Genomic DNA, 17,706 nt, shown 5'->3' on the forward strand with positions numbered 1-17,706 from the left:
ACATCAGATCATATTATTCATTCACACAGTACCTAGCACATGAAAAAGTCTTAGAAAAACTTGTCAGTCATGTATTGAACGACTGAATAAATGAAGACCTGATTAGGTAACCAATTTACATTTAGATTGTGAATTTATTTTTAAAATTAAACATCCATGTAATCAGTTCAGTACTTGGCACACTGACCCAAGACGTAGGACAGAAGAACATCCTTAACTCCACACTTTATTTGGCAAATGACAGTCAATATTTAATATTGGTGGAACATAATGGGTAAGGATGTGTGGCATCTCACCATGAAAATATCACAGCTCTTTACAGCAGTCATATCCAAATCCATGGCTGCCTGGCTCTCAACATCAGTCTTAGCCAAAAAGATAATCCCCGAGTTTTATATCTCTTGGCCACACTTCCGACGTTCGGAATTTCTTCCCATGATCTCTCTGGGTGCTAGTTTCTGCAGGGCCATTCTCTGGGGATAGGTGGTTTGGGGTCTCAGCGGTGGGCACTGCCTTGCTCTTTCCTCCTCTGCAGCTCCTCCCGCCGCCTTGCCTGCTGTTCACTCATGCAGTCCCTGAAGGCCTGTACCTGTGGCTGACACTGTCGCCAGTCCTGGTGTTGGGCCATGCACTCCTGTACTGCATAATGGGAAGCAGCACAGCCAGAACGGGAGATCAGCTGGTCCAGCGGGTCCTCTTCCTCACCTTCCTTCTTCACCTGTCGGGCCCAGGTATGGCCTTGAGTTGACATCTTTGGGAGTCTCTAGAACATCAATGGAGGCAAGGTTAGAGTAGGGATGTGATTATGAGGTTCCACTATTATAAATAACACTGACCAAACTGCACTGTTATAGCCTATTTATGCACTGTGTCCCTTGGAGACTGTAAGCTTATTTGAGAACAGATACTGGGCCTGATTCACCTTGGTGCCATCAGCACTAGGCCTGGCAAGAGAACAGATCTGCAAAATGGTTTGAACTCAGTGGAATGACATAAAGTATATGAGAATGTTTAGCACAGCACTAAATAAGCTTGAATGGATTCTGCTAATGGAATTTGAATTAGGTGAAATGTCACCTTTTTGGAGCAGCTGTCTTGGATCCACCCCAAAAGAATTAATCTCTCTTCTTTTCTCCTATTAGCCTTTAACTATGATTGGAAAAGAACACAGCTTAATACTTGTACCCAAATATGGGTACCCAAATATGTCCAGGGTTTGACATACAGGAGAAATGGAGAGTTCAGTGTGGCTGTAGCTTAGAGTGTGCACGGGCCAGGGCAAGAGATGGGTCTGTGAGGTGAGAGTGCTTAAAGTGAGGTGGATTTGCCCAGACTGTCTTCCCAAGATCATCTGCTTCAGAGCACTTGGCAGAAAGTAGCCCACAGAAAGAACTTGAGAAAGGTTTGAAGGGAAATAACCTCAGCCTTTACACACATTTCACCATGACAGGCTTTAAAGGAACTAGCACTCTTTAATGCCTTTCCTGTGTCTCTCTGATTGATTCAACAAAGGATCATTGAGTACCTATCATGTATGAGGCACTATGCTAGAGGATACAGGAGTGACGATTTAGTTCTTGCTTTAATGGTGTACAGTCTAGATAATAAACAGATTACAACGCAGTGTGCACAGATATCTAAGACTGGGAACACATTGGAAGAATACCTAATCCAGGCCTGCCAGGAACAGGCATGGAAGGCTTCCTGGAGGAAGTGATTTCTAAACTGAGACTTGAAGGATGAATAGGAGTTAGCCAGAGATAGGGAGAAGGAATATTCCCAGTCAATGGAAGAGAAGGGTCACAGGATTTGACACAGGAAAGGAACTTAAAGTTCCGTATGACTGGAGACTTCGGGTATGAAGAGAACTGAAAAACAAATGAAATTGGCGCTATGAGAAAGTATCTAATCATAGCAAGGTCTTGTTGGCCATGTTAAGCAATGCATAAGTTGCAAGGATTTAAAGACTCCATAGCCTTACCCAAAACTCATTTGCTTTGGAGGCAGTATAACCTAAGGAAGGAAGGGGGAAATAGGCTTTTGAAAACAGACTGAGATTGGAAACCTAGTTTTGTCACCGACTCACTGGGTGTCCTTAAGAAAATCACTTCATAATCTCTCTTGAAAAACAGAGATAGCGTCTACCTCACAGGATTGTTGAAGGCTGAATGAGATAATGCACGTTAAGCCTGGCACGTCCGAAGTGTTCAATAAATGAGTTTTTATTACTGTACAGAAAAAGTGCCCTGGATTCTAAGCTAAGAGATCCAGATTCGAATCCCAGCACCACGTCTTACCATACAATCTTTTTAGCTTCCTCCTTAATATTTAACTCACAGAATTAATGTAAGGATTAATATGATAATGAACAAGAAGTGCATTGACGACAACAGGGCTCAGTTATCAGTAAATGCCACGGTACTCTTTCCCCACCACATCCCGGCTTCACTCTTCCCTGGAGTAAAAAGAGGAAGACCCACACTTGGCGATCAGGGCAGGCTACACGGTGGACAGCTGGCCTGGACTGGGAAGGCACGGGAAAGCAGAGAAATTCAACTGTCCAAGTCACCGGCAGCTTCTCCCTCACTTTAACGAAAGGACGCATGCGCGCACGCTGCAGCCAGCCGCAGCCCGCTGTGCCCGCTACGCCTTACCGCGCAAGGACGCGGTAAGCAGTGCTCACCGAACACGTCGGACACGAGAAACCGGACGCGCGTTCCAGCACGTCAGCGTCCGTTTTGCAGGCAATTGGAACTCTTCCGACCCTAAGGCCGAAAACCGTTCTCCGGTGCGGAGCCTGAGCGCGGAAGTGGGAGGAGAGGAACCCGCCACGCGTATTCATTGGTGGCCTCTCAGTATAGATCCCGCCCCCAGACCTTGTCGCGCCCATTTTGCGACCCACTTCCGGCAAAGAGCGGAAGAGGCGGGCAGGTGGAGGCGGGGTTAAGATGGCGGCGCCTTTGAGGATTCAGAGCGACTGGGCTCAAGCCCTGAGGTGAATGAAGGCCCAGAACCGGGACGGAGGAGGGTAACGCATGTTGTCTTTGCGTTAAGGAGAGCTGTACCCAGTCCAGGATAGGGATTACCGTCATCATTTGTTGAGGGATCACTGGATGTTGCAAACCCACATGGGCCTCTGTTTTCATTCTCAGCACAGCTGTCCTGAGGCCAAGGCAACATGTATGTGCTGCGATTCCAGTATCAAAACTAGGATCAATGAGTTGGAGAAAGACAGGAAGACTGGGAGGCAGGAAGACTCTTGGCCGAGAAGTCATAGTCATTTAGCAAATATTTACTGATCGTCAGGTATTTGCAAAGGTCGTAGTACTCAACCACCTCCACGTTGTCTTTGAGTTTTATGATGAAATCTTTGTATTCTCCTTGGACCCCTAGTGCTGTTAGACATATTGGACAATTCTATTCAGGAAACAGTGTAACACCCACTATGTCCAGGCTCTATGCGTATGGAGTTTAGATGAGTAATCTAAATGTGAAGGGTGGCTCTTGCCTTCAAGAAGCTGACAGCTTAATTGGGGATACACAGCAGATCATTAATTTAGCCTATTTATTGATCTTATACTGTGCAAGTTATTACTCTGCACCAGGATGAGTATAGCAGTGCCATGAATGGCAACTCTTACTACTAATAAGGGCTTTTCAAATTGAAACCATGGTGTAGATGAAAACATTGCTTTCTGCGATAAAGAAGATTACACTTTACTGTGTGAGCTAAAATAAGATACGCATTACTTACTACCACACAGAATGTGTGATAAGTAATAAAGGAAGAACACTGACGTTTACTGAGGGCTGCCAGGTGCCTAGGAGAGAATGCAGGAGAGGAATCAGAGGAAATAACTTGTCCAAGATTTTGCAGCCAATAAGTGATAGAGTGTTACTATCAACCTAAATCTCTCTCTCTCTCTCTCTCTCTCTCGTTAAAGATTTTATTTATTTATTTGAGAGAGAGAGAACATGAGCAGGGGGAGAGGGAGAGGGAGAAGCAGACACCCCACTGAGCAGGGAGCCCGATGCGGGGATCGATGCCAGGACCCCGGGATCATGACCTGAGCTGAAGGCAGATGCTTAACTGACTGAGCCACCCAGGTGCCCCTAAATCTTTCTGTCTTAAAAGTGTAGGTCTTTTTCACTATACCCTAAAAATGTTAGAGTGATGAGATAAGGATTTGGTTGATTGGGGAGGTGCATTCTAAAACATGTAAAAAGTCATTGTGAGCTGGTAGAATGCAGACATTGTGTACTAGTCCCATGTTTCAGTTCCTGCTTTCCAAATAGCTAGGTGACCTTGGGCAGGTCACTTTTTTCTGAGCTTCAGTTTTATCTTTAACATGGGGATAATAAAAGGCATTTTGTTAAATCGTGAAGATTAATGATATTGTTTGCAAAGTGTCTAGCACAGGGCTTGGCTTACAATAATCCTAATAAATATCTAAATATAAAGTATTCGTGATTTTTCAAAGCTGTGTAGCTTATAAATGAATCGTGAGCTCCCTTTTGTTGAAATATTTGAATATTCATTTGACCAATAGACATGTGTGCATTAAACACTTAATCCATGAATATTTCTTTAATAAATAAAGCTTGTCTTAAAATAATCTATGCCTGGATGAGATATTAGACTAGATCATACCTAAGTACTGTCCAAACTAAAAATTATATGATCTTCTTTCTCTCTTGTACCAGTGGCATCCTTTTCAACATTGAATGAGCCTAATTCGTCTTTTGTCTCTCTTAGGAAGGATGAAGGGGAAGCCTGGCTGAGTTGTCACCCACCAGGTAATAGCCATATGCCCAAATTGATATGCCTTCCCTTTAGAGATAGGGGATTTACTATCCTTAGAAGAGAGCTTCATACTTTCTCTTGGCTCGAACTCCTTGCACAGTGCTCATAGTCTTCAAATGTTTTTGACCAGTTTATGTGTAGGATATCTTATTTAGCTTCTATCACTGCAAAAGCAGTGTTCTCCTTAAGCATGTTTTCTAGATTACCGAAGCTTAACTCTTTGCTATGTATTATGTGTATGTACCGTGGATAAATGCATACATGCATGTCGATCTTCATTTTTCATCCTGTAGGCATTCCATTTCACAGTCAGTAAAACTGAGTTCGAGATCACTTTTTTTTTAAAAGATTTATTTATTTATCTTAGAGAGAGTGGGGGGCAGGAGCAGAGGGAAATGGAGAGAAACTCAAGCAGACTGCGCTGAGTACGGAGCACGACGTGGGGCTCGATCTCATGACCCTGAGATCACGACCTGAGCCAAAATCAAGAGTCTGGTGCTTAACTGACTGCGTCACCCATGCACCCCTCTAGTAGCTTTCTCACAAATGCTATAACTTTAAATCTTTGTACCGAGTTTTTAGCTCTTGAGCATATTCCCTCCCAAATAAGGTTCACCCAGGCTAGGGCTTTTTCCACTTCACCTTACTTTACACAAGTACCTTCTTTTCTTTCATGAACCAGTTTCCTGCCATCTATACCATCTCATCTTGAATTGAGTCTTCAAGTAGAACAATGTTAAATTCTTACTATTTTCTTGAGACATGCTTCTTTTGTGCTATGTAGNNNGAAACCAACTTTGTATGGCAGCCTAACTTGTCAAGGAATTGGCCAGGATGGCATTCCAGAAGTTACAGCTTCAGAAGGATTTATTGTGAATGAGATAAACAAGGTAGGTTTTTATGTCTTCTAAATGACACTGGGTCCAAAACTGGGGTAGTACCCATATATCTACTTTAAATATTTATACTATTATTTGTATATCTGTGTCATCTTTATTTTATTTGTATAGTAATCACAATTTTTACTGCCTTTGGATGTCAAGAGTTTTTTTTTCTTTTGTAGTTACATATACTTTGAGATACTTTTAGTTGCATATACTTGTTCTTCCCTTATATCAGCACTGTCCAATAGATAAATAAAGTAAGCCGCATACGTAATTTAAGATTTTCCAAGAGCCACATAAAAAAAAAGAAACAGGTGAAATTAATTTTAATAATATATTTTTTTAATCCAATAAATCTAAAATATTATTTCAACTTGTAATTAATATTAAAAATTATTAGTGAGATATTGTACATTCCTTTTTTTCTTATTGAGTTTTTGAGATCCTGTCTGTATTTTACATTTACCACACGTCTCAATTCAGACTCTAATTTTTTACCGCAAATATTTGATAAATGTATTTAGGTTGTATAAATTTACGGTTGAGAACATAGATTTACATAACAAAGTAGTTCCAAATATACTTTAAAAGTTTTCCAAAAACGGAGGGAAGTATCCGTTTTTAAATTAAGCTTTAAATAAAATAAAAAATGCAGTTCTTCGTATGCACTGGCTGTATTTTAAATGCTCAATAACCTCATGTGGCCAGTATTTACCATATTGGACAGCATAGCCTTTATAATGTATCTGGCTAGGCCTTGATGAAGACCTACATTGATAGTACTTAATAGTTTTTCTCCTTGGTCTTTGAGGTGAGTGGATAGCCAGACTAAGTATTGCAGAACCCATGACCTGATTTTCCTTGCTCATTCTGCAGTCAGTATGCTCTGTGTAATTAAATTTATTTTAGTTTCAGGTGTACTGATAAGAATAGGTAATACTTTGTTTTTTACATAAGACTTTATTTATTTATTTAGATTTTTATTTATTTATTTGACATGGAGACAGCCAGCGAGAGAGGGAGCACAAGCAGGGGGAGTAGGAGAGGAAGAAGCAGGCTCCCAGCGGAGGAGCCTGATGCGGGGCTCGATCCCAGAACGCCGGGATCACGCCCTGAGCCAAAGGCAGACACTTAACGACTGAGCCACCCAGGCGCCCCTTTACATAAGACTTTAAATGTTCATTTATTTCCCTCTGTGCAAGGTAATAGCCTATATGTTATTATATATATTTTGCATTTGTTTTTCATAAACAGCTGTGGTATAATAGAAACTGTCAGAAGAGCTGAGTTCAAGTTTTAGTTAACTCTGATACTTAGTAGTAATATGATTTTTTAAAAAGATTTTATTTATTTATTTGAGATAGAGAGAGAGAGCGTGCATGTGGGGGGGTGGGTCAGAGGGAGAAGCAGACTCCCCACTGAGCAGGGAGCCTGATGCAGGACTCGATCCCGGGGCTGCAGGATTGTGACCTGAGCCGAAGGCAGTCACTTAACCAACTGAGCCACTCAGGTGCCCCAAGTAATATGATTTTGGACAAATAACTTAGTTCTCTGAACCTCAGTTTCCTCATCTGTAAAATGGAGATGATATTCTACCTATAGACTGATTAACAGGGAGTGAGACTGCGTATGTGGAAACTGTAAAATCTTACAAGTGAGTTGTTGTTCATCATAATAATCCTGTGGGGTTGGCGTTTTAAATTTCCATTTTGCATATAAGCAAACAGACTCAGAGAGGTTAATTAACCCTAATAATCAAAGCTGGTTAGACTGTGTGCCAGAATTGAAACCACTTCTATAAACTTCCAAGTAGGAACACTACCTTGCAAGCCTACATTTTTCCCAGGTGTTTTGCCAGTATCCGTCTATAGCCTTGGTGCTGACTTCCTTTCTTCCCTTCATACTTAGGCCCTAATACAGTCCTTATCTCTTAACATCATTGCTAATTTCTGCCTTTTACCTGCTGAGTCAGACAATAAGTGCTCATGGTTGAGCAATCATTTGTTTCCTAATTGCCACGAGTCACTTTGCTATTTGATGTTGCTGCATTGTTCTGTTGAACAGTAGATTATACTTAAATACCTAATCCTGGAGGATAAAAAAGTTTGACTTTGAATTTTATCTTTGTGTGGAATGCCCACACTCCTCCTCCGACCCCCACCCACGCCCTGAATTTTATGTTTTGATATCTCCTGCAGCTTTTCATTAAAATATATTCATTAACAGCGTGATTCTCTACCGCTGATATTGGAAGGTAGTTCAACATTTCTGTTCCTTCATAATTTGTTTATGGATTAAAGGTTGATTTGCTCAATTGATAAGCAGGAGAAAACTACTAATTCTTGAAATCTTTTACATAATTAGTCCCAAGGAAATGAAGTCTTCTGAGAACAGACTGACTTTTTACAGATGCTTGAACACTAAGTTCTTAGAGTTCCTTGAATCCTTGCTGGTAGGAATATTTAAGCCAGGACAGTTTAGCTGACACTTTAGTTCTGGGTATAGGAGGCAATTCCAAATCCAGGTCAACTCTCTTGCAGCTGTATGGGCTTTCTCATGGGGTTAGAAGCAAAAACTCATTTAATGAAAAGCCTGCAGGCAGCCACATATGGATATGCTGGCTAAGAAAGTGCTGTTTATAAAGACAGATATTCTAATTGTCTTTTTAAAGGAGTAGAAGACTTTAATAAGAGCATTTTGGTTTTTAGTGATGAGAATGTTATTACTTTGAAATTGTTATTTCTAAAGAACTGTGAGGACCTGTGTTTGCTGTGTATATCGATTAGTCTTAGAAAGAGGTTTAGAAAATCTTGACTTTTGAAGACATTTTCATTGTTCAGCAGAAGAGGTAACAGGTTAGGGGCCGTTTGGTGATTGTAGCTCCTCAGTTCCCCTGTAGGAGATACACACTTAGGTGGTGGTGTTCGTATTCAGCCAGTTAGATTAGAGGACTCTCATATTGCAAGAATCCCTGAAGGGTTTACCAAGCCTTTTATGCCTCTATACATGCTACCTTGAAACACCAACATACTTAATCTTACATGGTTTCAAAGGCTGCCTTGTGCAAGTCATGTCAGCTGAACCTGACATCTTTTTCTAGGTATAATTCGAATGTCCCCATTCAACTATGTCACCAGTGCTTCTTGCTACAGTGGTTGAAAGATATGTTTTAATAACTAGCAAAACACGTGGGGAATTAATACAGCTGTGGGGTTAAGAGCAGCCTATGAACATGGATGGTCAGTTTAAGTCCTAGGTAGGCATGGGCACTGCAAGCCTGACCAGGGCCTACAGATTGTATAAGGGTACCATAATTTACCACTTTTCTCTGGTAAGTGTAGATGTCAGTAGTCTTAACATTTTTTCTAAAAGTTCTATAGGCAGTAAGTTAACTTTTAGACTAGTCTTTTAGGTGCTAGACTTGCAGTCTGGTGCTGTTTCCTCTGTCTGTTAATCCTGTTCCTTGCCCCGCTGCTAATTGAGAGTACTGGTATTAGATTTTCTTTTAAAAATTAATGCTCTCATATTTGGCATTACTGTTGGTTTATCTTCTGTGGGAGTTTACTTCAATATAAAAAGAAAAGGGCAGCTAAGCAATACCAAATTACATTGCAGCCCTCTGCGGTGAAAGGGCTGCTAATCTGTAGGGGAGTGTTGTGAGCTGGCAAAGGAGGATTAGAGAGGGTACATTTAAAAAATGAGAATTTCTTATCATCCTAATGTTTTCTTTAAGAGTCTTTCATTCCACTGGAGTAACTTTACTGATGAATTCCATCTTTCTCTCTCTATTTAGAAAAGCATTCATATTTCTTGTCCAAAGGAGAATGCATCCTCAAAGTTTTTGGCACCATACACTACCTTTTCCAGAATTCATTCAAAGAGTGTAAGTATTTTGATAAAATGAGGAGAGACTATAATAGCGTGTTAATTTTTCATTTTATCTGCTTGAGTGCTATAAACATATTCATATAATGTGTCTTTCATTTACTCTGTATTGTTAAGGTACCATAGCTGAAGTGTGATATGTTTGAGAAAACTGGTGTTTGGATCCACATAGAATATGTGTGCAAATCCACTCGCTGGTAATCTTGAGAATGGAATTGTCTGAAGTTTACCTATTTGTGTTTTAGCAGAGCTGCTTAGTGGCTTTTGGATAATGATAGTAGCTGTGTTTGCATAATTTGTCATTGCTCATATTTCTGTCTCATTGCCTACAGGACAGGGATGTTTTCTCAAAATTCCAAGTACAGCATATTGAGGAATAATTTTTAGAGGTCTCTGTGATGATGCCCTTTCTACTACCATGATCTTTTTGGAAGCATAAATGAGAAATATATGGATAAACTGATTATATTAAAGCCTTCCATTTTATTGTGTGGTACATTTTATAAAATAGCCATTTTTTAATCCTTATTATAAAACAGACATAGTTTTAGTGATAAAAATTTAGGAAATATAAAAAGGTAGAAAATCACTCACATTCTACAACCTAAAGATAACAATGTGAACTTTTGTTACAAAGTCTATATTAATAATTGTAGTAGTAATAGCTAGCATTTATTGATTGCCTACTAGGTGTCTGCACCATGCTAAGCTTATGTATTATTTCACTTGATTCTCCCTTCCTTCCTTCCTTCCTTCCTTCCTTTCTTTCTTTCTTTCTTTCTTTCTTTCTCTCTCTCTCTCTCTTTCTCTCTTTCTCTCTTTCCCTTTCTTTTCTTTCTTTTCTTTCTCTCTCTCTTTCTTTCTTTCTTTCTTTCTTTCTTTCTTTCTTTCTTTCTTTCCTTCCTTCCTTCCTTCCTTCCTTCCTTCCTTCCTTCCTTCCTTCCTTCTTAAGATTTTATTTATGTGAGAGAGAGAGCGCATGAGCAAGGGGGAAGGGCAGGGAGAGAGGGAGAAGCAGACTCCATGCTGAGCAGGGAGCCTAATGATGGACTTGATCCCAGAACCCTGGGATCATGACCTGAGTCAAAGGCAGACCCTTAACCGACTGAGACACCCAGGCACCCTGCTCTGTCTTTTTTCTTTAACTATTTTACCAAATAGGTTTTTATAGCACATGCTGTTTATAACTTGCTTTTTATTCCTTATAATATATAATGTACATCATTGTATGTCATCTTTCTGCATATTCTTTTAAGAGCTGCATAGTATTCCTACTGTATGATTTTACTACAGTTCATTTTTCCAATCTTGTATTACTGGACTTTCAGGTATTTTTGATTTCCTGATTTTATACTTTGATGATTTGGCTAACCCTTTATTCACAAAGATAGGAAGAAATTAGAATACATTTATAAAATAGAGTTGCTGAGTCACAGGGAATGCAAGTTATAAGGCTTTTGGTATGTTCTAACTGACTTCCACTTAATATCTATTGAGTTAACTGTTGCTCTGCATTTCCTGTGTAGAACGTACTGACTGATGTTCACAGCACATTCACAGCTTGTAAGCTCTTCTCTCAGATCTGCATACTGCGACACTACTGGTTGAGTTGAATGCTTACCAAGGATAAGTTACAGTATCAGTTATATTGTTTTGAAGTTTTGTTAATTTAAATACAGTAAACCAATGTAATATGAATATTAAAAGACAGAGTGATTATGTCTTTGAAAACTAAATTAATTGCTTTGTGAAGACTTGATAAAGAAGAGGTTTTTTTAAAAAATTGCTGTAATAGAGGCAGCTGGGTGGCTCAGTTTGTTCAGCGTCCGGCTCTTGATTTCGGCTCAGGTCATAATCTCAGGGTCTTGGAATTGAGCCCCATGTTGGGTTCCTGACTCAGCAGGGAGTCCTCTTGAGATTCTCTCTCTCCCTCTGCCCCTCCCCCTGCTAATGCTGTCTCTAAAATAAATAAAATTTTAAAAAACTGCTACAATAGTATGTGTGGGCAAGATAAATGCAAACTGTTAGGGAAAATATTTTTTTATAAAAAAATCCTAGGTGAATTTTGCTCTTAGATTGCTTTATAAATGTGAATAAAGATTTGCCTTGCTTTAAAGAAATCAAGTTATGAATTGTGCCTTTTGATTAATAGTTTATTACAGGAACGTCAAGGTGAAACTTCCTTTTTTTTTTTGACTTTAAAATATTTTAATAATACTTTGTTTTTAAAATTTTTGAAATTTAAATTCAATTAATTAACATATAATGTATTATTAGTTTCAGAGGTAGAGTTCAGTGATTCATCAGTCTTATATACTACCCAGTGCTCATTACATCGTGCCCTCCTTAATGTCCATCACCCAATTACCCCATCCCTCCATCCCCTCCTCTCCAGCAAGCCTCAGTTTGTTTCCTGTGATTAAGAGTCTCTTATGGTTTGTCTCACTGATTTCGTCTTGTTCTGTTTATCCCTCTCTTCCCCTATAATCCTCTGTTTTGTTTCTTAAATTCCACTTATGAGTAAGATTATTTGATAATTGTGGACATGGCTGCTGTAAACATTGGGGTGCATGTGCCCCTTCGAATCAGCATTTTTGCATCCTTTGGATAAATACCTAGTAGTGCAGTTGCTGCGTCGTAGGCTATCTCTATTTTTAACTTTTTGAGGAACCACCATAGTGTTTTCCAGAATGTCTGTACCAGCTTGCATTCCTACCAACAGTGTAGGAGGGTTCCCCTTTCTCCACATCCTCACCAACATCTGTTGTTTCCTGACTTGTTAGTTTTAGCCATTCTGACCAGTGTGAAGTGGTACCTCACTGTGGTTTTAATTTGTATTTCCCTGATCCTGAGTGATGTTGAGCAATTTTTCATGTGTTTGTTGGCCATTTGTATGTCTTCTTTGGAGAATGTCTGTTCATGTCTTCTGCCTGTTTCTTGACTGGATTATTTGTTCTTAGGGTATTGAGTTTGATTAAATTCTTTATAGATTTTGGAGACTATCCCTTTATCTGATATGTCATTTGCAAATATCTTCTCCCATTCTGTCGGTTGTCTTTTGGTTTTGTCAACTGTTTCCTTTGCTGTGCAAAAGCTTTTTATCTTGATGAAGTCCCAACAGTTCATTGTTGCCTTTGTTTCCCTTGCCTTTGGAGACGTGTCTAGCAAGAAGTAGCTGTCGCCAAGTTTACAGAGGTTGCTGCCTGTGTTCTTCTCTAGGATTTTGATGGATTCCTGTCTCACATTTAGATCTTCGATCCATTTTGATTTTATTTTTGTGTATGGTGTAGGGAAATGGTCCAGTTTCATTCTCCTGCATGTGGCTGTCCAATTTTCTCAACACCATTTGTTAAAGAGACTCTTTTTTTTTTCCATTGGATAATCTTTGCTGCTTTGTCAAAGATGAGTTGAACATAGAGTTGAGGATCCATTTCTGGGTTCTCTATTCTGTTCCATTGATCTGTGTGTCTGTTTTTGTGCCAGCACCATACTGTCTTGATGACTACAACTTTGTAGTAGAGGTTGAAGTCTGGAATTGTGATGCCACCAGCTTTAGTTTTCTTTTTCAACATTCCTTTGTCTATTCGGGGTCTTTTCTGGTTTCATACAAATTTTAAGATTATTTGTTCCAGCTCTGTGAAAATATGGTGTTTTGATAGGGATTATATTGAATATGTAAACTGCTGTAGGTAGCATAGACATTTTAACAATATTTCTTCCAATCCATGAGCATGTGGAATGTTTTTTCATTTCTTTGTGTCTTCCTCAATTTCTTTCATGAGTGTTCAATGGTTTTCTGAGTACAGATCCTTTGCCTCTTTGGTTAGGTTTATTCCTAGGTATGTTATGGTTTTTGGCACAATTGTAAATGGGGTCAACTCCTTAATTTCTCTTTCTTCTGTGTAATTGTTAGTGTATAGAAATGCAGCTGATTGATGTGCATTGATTTTCTATCCTCCACTTTGCTGAATTCCTGTATGAGTACTTCTAGCAATTTGAGGTGGAGTATTTTGGGTTTTCCACATAGAGTATTATGTCATCTGCAAAGAGTGAGAGTTTGATTTCTTCTTTCGTGATTAGGATGCCTTTTATTTTTTTGTTGTCTGATTGCTGAGGCTAGGACTTCTAGAACTGTGTTTTAATGTTTCTACCCTTGTACGTTACAGACATCTTGTCCCCTAGCTGCTTTCAGGATTTTCTCTTTGTTTCTTAGATATGCAAGTTTCATTATTATATGTCGGGGTGTTGACCTATTTTTATTGATTTTGAAGGGGGTTCTCTGTGCCTCCTAGACTGAATGCCTGTTTCCTTCTCCAGATTAGGGAAGTTCTCTGCTGTAATATGCTCCAGTATACCTTCTGCCCTGTCTTTCTGTCTTTCCTCTTCTTCTGGGATTCCCAATTATTCTAATATTGTTTCACTTTATGGTATCACTTATCTCTCGAATTCCCCCCCATCCAGTAGTTGTTTTTCTCTTTTTCTCAACTTCTTTATTCTCCATCGTTTCGTCTTCTATATCACTGATTCTCTCTTCTGCCTCATTTATCCTAGCAGTTAGAGCCTCCATTTTTTATTGCATCTCATTAATAGCCTTTTTTTTTTTAGACGTGATTAGATTTTAGTTCTTTTATTTCTCCAGAAAGGGATTCTCTTGTGTCTTCTGTGCTTTTTACAAGCCCAGCTAGGATCTTTATAATTGTTATTCTGAACTCTAATTCTGACATCTTACTTATGTCCATACTGATTAGGTCCCTGGTAGTCAGTACTGCCTCTTATTCTCTTTTTTGAGGTGAGTTTTTCCCTCTTTTCCCTCTTTCCCTTTCCATTCTTTTCAGAGAAGAATAGATGAATGAGAGAATGAAATACTAAAAAGGCAACAAAGACCCCAGAGAAATATACACTAAACAAATCAGAGGAGACCTGAAACTGAAAAACAAAACAAAACAATATAATCAGACAGGTGAACAGAATGGAGTAATATACTGGATCCGGCATGTATTTTGTTTGTTTGTTAGAAAGCTAGATCCCAAAATTGTAAAGAAAGAAAAACTTTTATATGTACAAAACTAAAATTAAATACAATGAAAGGTTAGAATGTACTGTAAAAATGAAAATTAAAAGCCAAAAAAAAAAAAAAAGAGGCAATATAAGCAGACAGGTGAACAGAGCAGAGCAATACATTATATTCTGGGTGTGTTTTGGTCTGTTTGTTGGAAGAAACTATATCCCAAATCGTAAAGAAAGAAAAACTTAACTGCTGCCGCTATTGCCATGAATAGCGTAGGGCAGGCCTGCACTGACATGAAGCGCGAGTATGACCAAGCGCTTCAATTGCTTGTTTGCCGAGAAGTTCCTCAAGGGGGACAGCTCCCAAGACCCATGCACCAGCCTCTTCAAGCAGTATCAGCAGTGTGTTCAGAAAGCAATAGAGGAGAAGGAGATTCCCATTAAAGGACTGGAATTCATGGGCCATGGCAAAAAAAGCCTGAAAGCTCTTCTTGACCTTGACAGTCACCCTGAAAAGAGACTCCTTCAATCAGGATATTTAGGACACTGGATTTTGTCAGTTAAGGCTGTGAAAATAGCCATTGATTTGATGAGTTTAGAAGGGAGGATTTTTCTTTCTCCTTGATTTCCTCTCATTGGGAAAAGATGCATCACTCTTTGCTTTGAGATGATTTTTCACTTGCTCTGGCATCTTGCAGGAGCTCCATTTGCTAAAACTGAAAGATTTCTTGGGATTATGGTTGCAATACCTAGTCTGGGATCAGTTTTAAATATCCTTTGGATGTAAATACTGATAACCTTGTCAGGATGATCAGGGTTGCCTGACCTCTTGAGTTTTGCTGCGAAGGACATTAGGTACATTGTACTAGGGTTATTATTCATGGAAGCAATTGGTTAGGATCTCTTTTCACCCAAGGAGCTCAGACTCTGAAAAGGGATCCCAGCACAACAGTTTCAATCAATGCTTGGGAGAACAGTTTTATTTTCATATGAAAATTTTTAGGATTGCTAGTGGACTGGGTTAGCCAAGAGGAAGACAGCTTTAAGAGTTCCCTCCCTTAAGAAGAGGTGTCAGATTCTGATTAAGATGTGAGAGCTTGAAGAATGTTACAGTATACACCATTTCAGAGCTAATAGTGTAGTTTAGGAATTAAGATCCTTGGAGTAACAATGGAGGAAGATCCTAAGTGGCAAACATTTGCCATTGCCAGCTTTCAGCCTGAGTCAATTAATGAAGCCAGCCTGTATTATCATAAAACTGCCAAAGTGCTGCATCTGGCTAAATGGGAGAAGAGTTTGTTTTCCTTGCCTTGTGTACCCACCCTGCCCTGTAGTGTCTTTACCCATGAAGATGGAATAAATTTTAAATTTAGTTTCAAAAAGGAGAAAAGAAAGAAAAAGAAAAACTCATATGTATACAAAAATAAAATTAAATATATTGAAAGGATAGAATATAACTGTAACAATGAAAATTTTAAAAAACTTGAACAAAAAAAGAAGAAAAAAAAAGAATGTGATCAGACAGATGAAGAGAACAGAGGAATACACTAGACTCGGGGTGTATTTTGGTCCATTTGTAGATAATAAAGCCCATCGATTTATTCCTTTATGGTAACTACTTTTGGGGTCCTGCTTAGGGTAGTCCATGATTTTATATATATTCGCCTTTTTTTTTTTTTTTAAGAGAGGGAGATAGGTGGGGGGAGGGGCACAGGGAGAGAGAAAATCTTAAGCAGGCTCCATGCCCAGCGCGGAGCCTGATGTGGGGCTCAGTCTCAGAGCCCTGAGATCATGGCCTGAGCCAAAATCAAGAGTCAGTTACTTGACTGAGCCACCCAGGTGCCCTTATATTATATTTACTTTTAATTGTACAGCTTAATAGGTGAGAGCACGGACTCAAGTGATAGACTCATTGGATTTGACTCTTTGGATTTGAATTTTGGTTTGGCCTCTTACTGTGACCTAAGGCAGGTGCTTACCCTCCGTGTCACAGGTTCTTTATTTGTAAAACAGGGGTAAAGGTAATATGTCATGGGGTTGTTACAAGGATTGAAACAGAATTTGGTCTAAAACATAATAAGCATGATACAGGTGTTAAGTAAAATTATAAATATAGTATTTTCTTTGAATTTTTATGTTTAATTTTTTTTTACATTTCAAACTTTATTTTTGTACTTAGTTTAAAATAGGGATCTAACTTAATTCTTTTTGAAATGATTAGCATATCAAGGTACTATAAAGTAATCCATCCTTTATCTCACTCTCTTGAATTGTCAAATTTATCTTATAATTAGGATTATCTCGTTGATCTGTTTTTTGCTGGAACTAAGAAATGGATCTTTAGCTTTAAACTCTACCTAGGTTTGCATCCTGGCTCTGTTGTGTCACCTTGGGGATATTACTTAATCACTTCTTAAACCTCAGATTTCTCAACTGACAAATAGAAAGAATACCTATCTTAATAGATTTTTGAGGGTATTATATGAGGGTAGTGTCTGTTACTTGTCTGATATATAATAGCTATTCAATAACTGTTAGTTTTCTTTCCTCTTTAATACAAGTTTGGAGAAACGAGATAGCTGGTATGACCTATAATCTACTCTTCAGTGTTCTGTCACTTTGAAAGAACTGGATAGTTCAGATTTAATTATTTTTTAGACCTAGAAACTAGGGCTCCAAAGATATGTAAAACAGATAAGGTAACAATATCTCTGTCCCCTCCAGGGACACTATATTAACTGAGAGGATACAACAGAATATATCAGAGTTTCCCAATCATGGCACTACTGGCATTTTGAGCTGGGTAATTCTTTATTGTAGGGGGCTCTTCCCCAGTTGTGACAACTAAAAATGTTTCCACATCATCAAATGTGATGAGCTAATTTGCCCCCGGTTGACAAACACTACAATATATGAATATAGTGCTGAAGACTACTAGGAAGTAGGGAGGAAGTGATGAACTTTTTGGCAGAATTGGGAAAACCTTTTGAGAAATAGGTCATTTTTTTTTTCTTTTCTCCAGCTTACTTTATTGTAAGAATACAGTATATAATACATATAACATAAAACATTTTTAAGTTAAATTAAATTATTAATATTTTTTTAAGTAAGCTCTATGCCCAAAGT

The 17,706-nt window shown here is 38.8% G+C and overlaps 2 protein-coding genes and 1 pseudogene across 7 annotated transcripts in view; 2 read left to right on the forward strand and 1 right to left on the reverse strand.

Annotated features, from left to right (window-relative positions):
* Positions 1 to 210: 210 nt before the first annotated feature.
* Positions 211 to 2,840, reverse strand: LOC103678040 (cytochrome c oxidase assembly factor 4 homolog, mitochondrial). 3 transcript variants are annotated; one of them, XM_008707327.2, is made up of 2 exons: positions 2,684 to 2,840; positions 211 to 763 (listed from the first exon to the last, which is right to left on the reverse strand). In XM_008707327.2, exon 2 carries the CDS (start codon positions 749 to 751, stop codon positions 497 to 499), a length of 255 nt encoding a protein of 84 aa, XP_008705549.2. In that variant the 5' UTR covers positions 752 to 763; positions 2,684 to 2,840; the 3' UTR covers positions 211 to 496. The 3 variants fall into 3 exon arrangements, with proteins under 3 accessions (XP_008705549.2, XP_008705551.1, XP_008705550.1); XM_008707329.2 differs by having other exon boundaries at positions 2,655 to 2,813; XM_008707328.2 differs by having other exon boundaries at positions 2,481 to 2,811.
* A 53-nt stretch (positions 2,841 to 2,893) lies between these two features.
* Positions 2,894 to 17,706, forward strand: part of PAAF1 (proteasomal ATPase associated factor 1) — a 37,761-nt gene continuing 22,948 nt past the window's right edge. Inside the window, exons 1-4 of one of the 4 annotated variants that reach the window (XR_005834981.1) lie at positions 2,894 to 2,995; positions 4,757 to 4,798; positions 5,592 to 5,694; positions 9,482 to 9,571. Coding sequence is in view for 3 of the 4 variants with exons in the window: in XM_040630835.1 (XP_040486769.1) it covers positions 2,949 to 2,995; positions 4,757 to 4,798; positions 5,592 to 5,694; positions 9,482 to 9,571 (282 nt within the window). In the remaining variant the exon portion in view is untranslated. Of the gene's footprint in view, positions 3,029 to 4,756; positions 4,799 to 5,591; positions 5,695 to 9,481; positions 9,572 to 17,706 lie in introns of all 4 variants that reach the window. The other 3 variants (XM_040630835.1, XM_040630836.1, XM_008707325.2) reach the window with 3 other exon arrangements.
* Positions 14,468 to 16,171, forward strand: LOC121102880 (annotated as a pseudogene).

This window comes from Ursus maritimus, unplaced genomic scaffold (genome assembly GCF_017311325.1).
Source record: "Ursus maritimus isolate PB19 unplaced genomic scaffold, ASM1731132v1 scaffold_16, whole genome shotgun sequence".
NCBI classification, from domain to species: domain Eukaryota; kingdom Metazoa; phylum Chordata; class Mammalia; order Carnivora; family Ursidae; genus Ursus; species Ursus maritimus.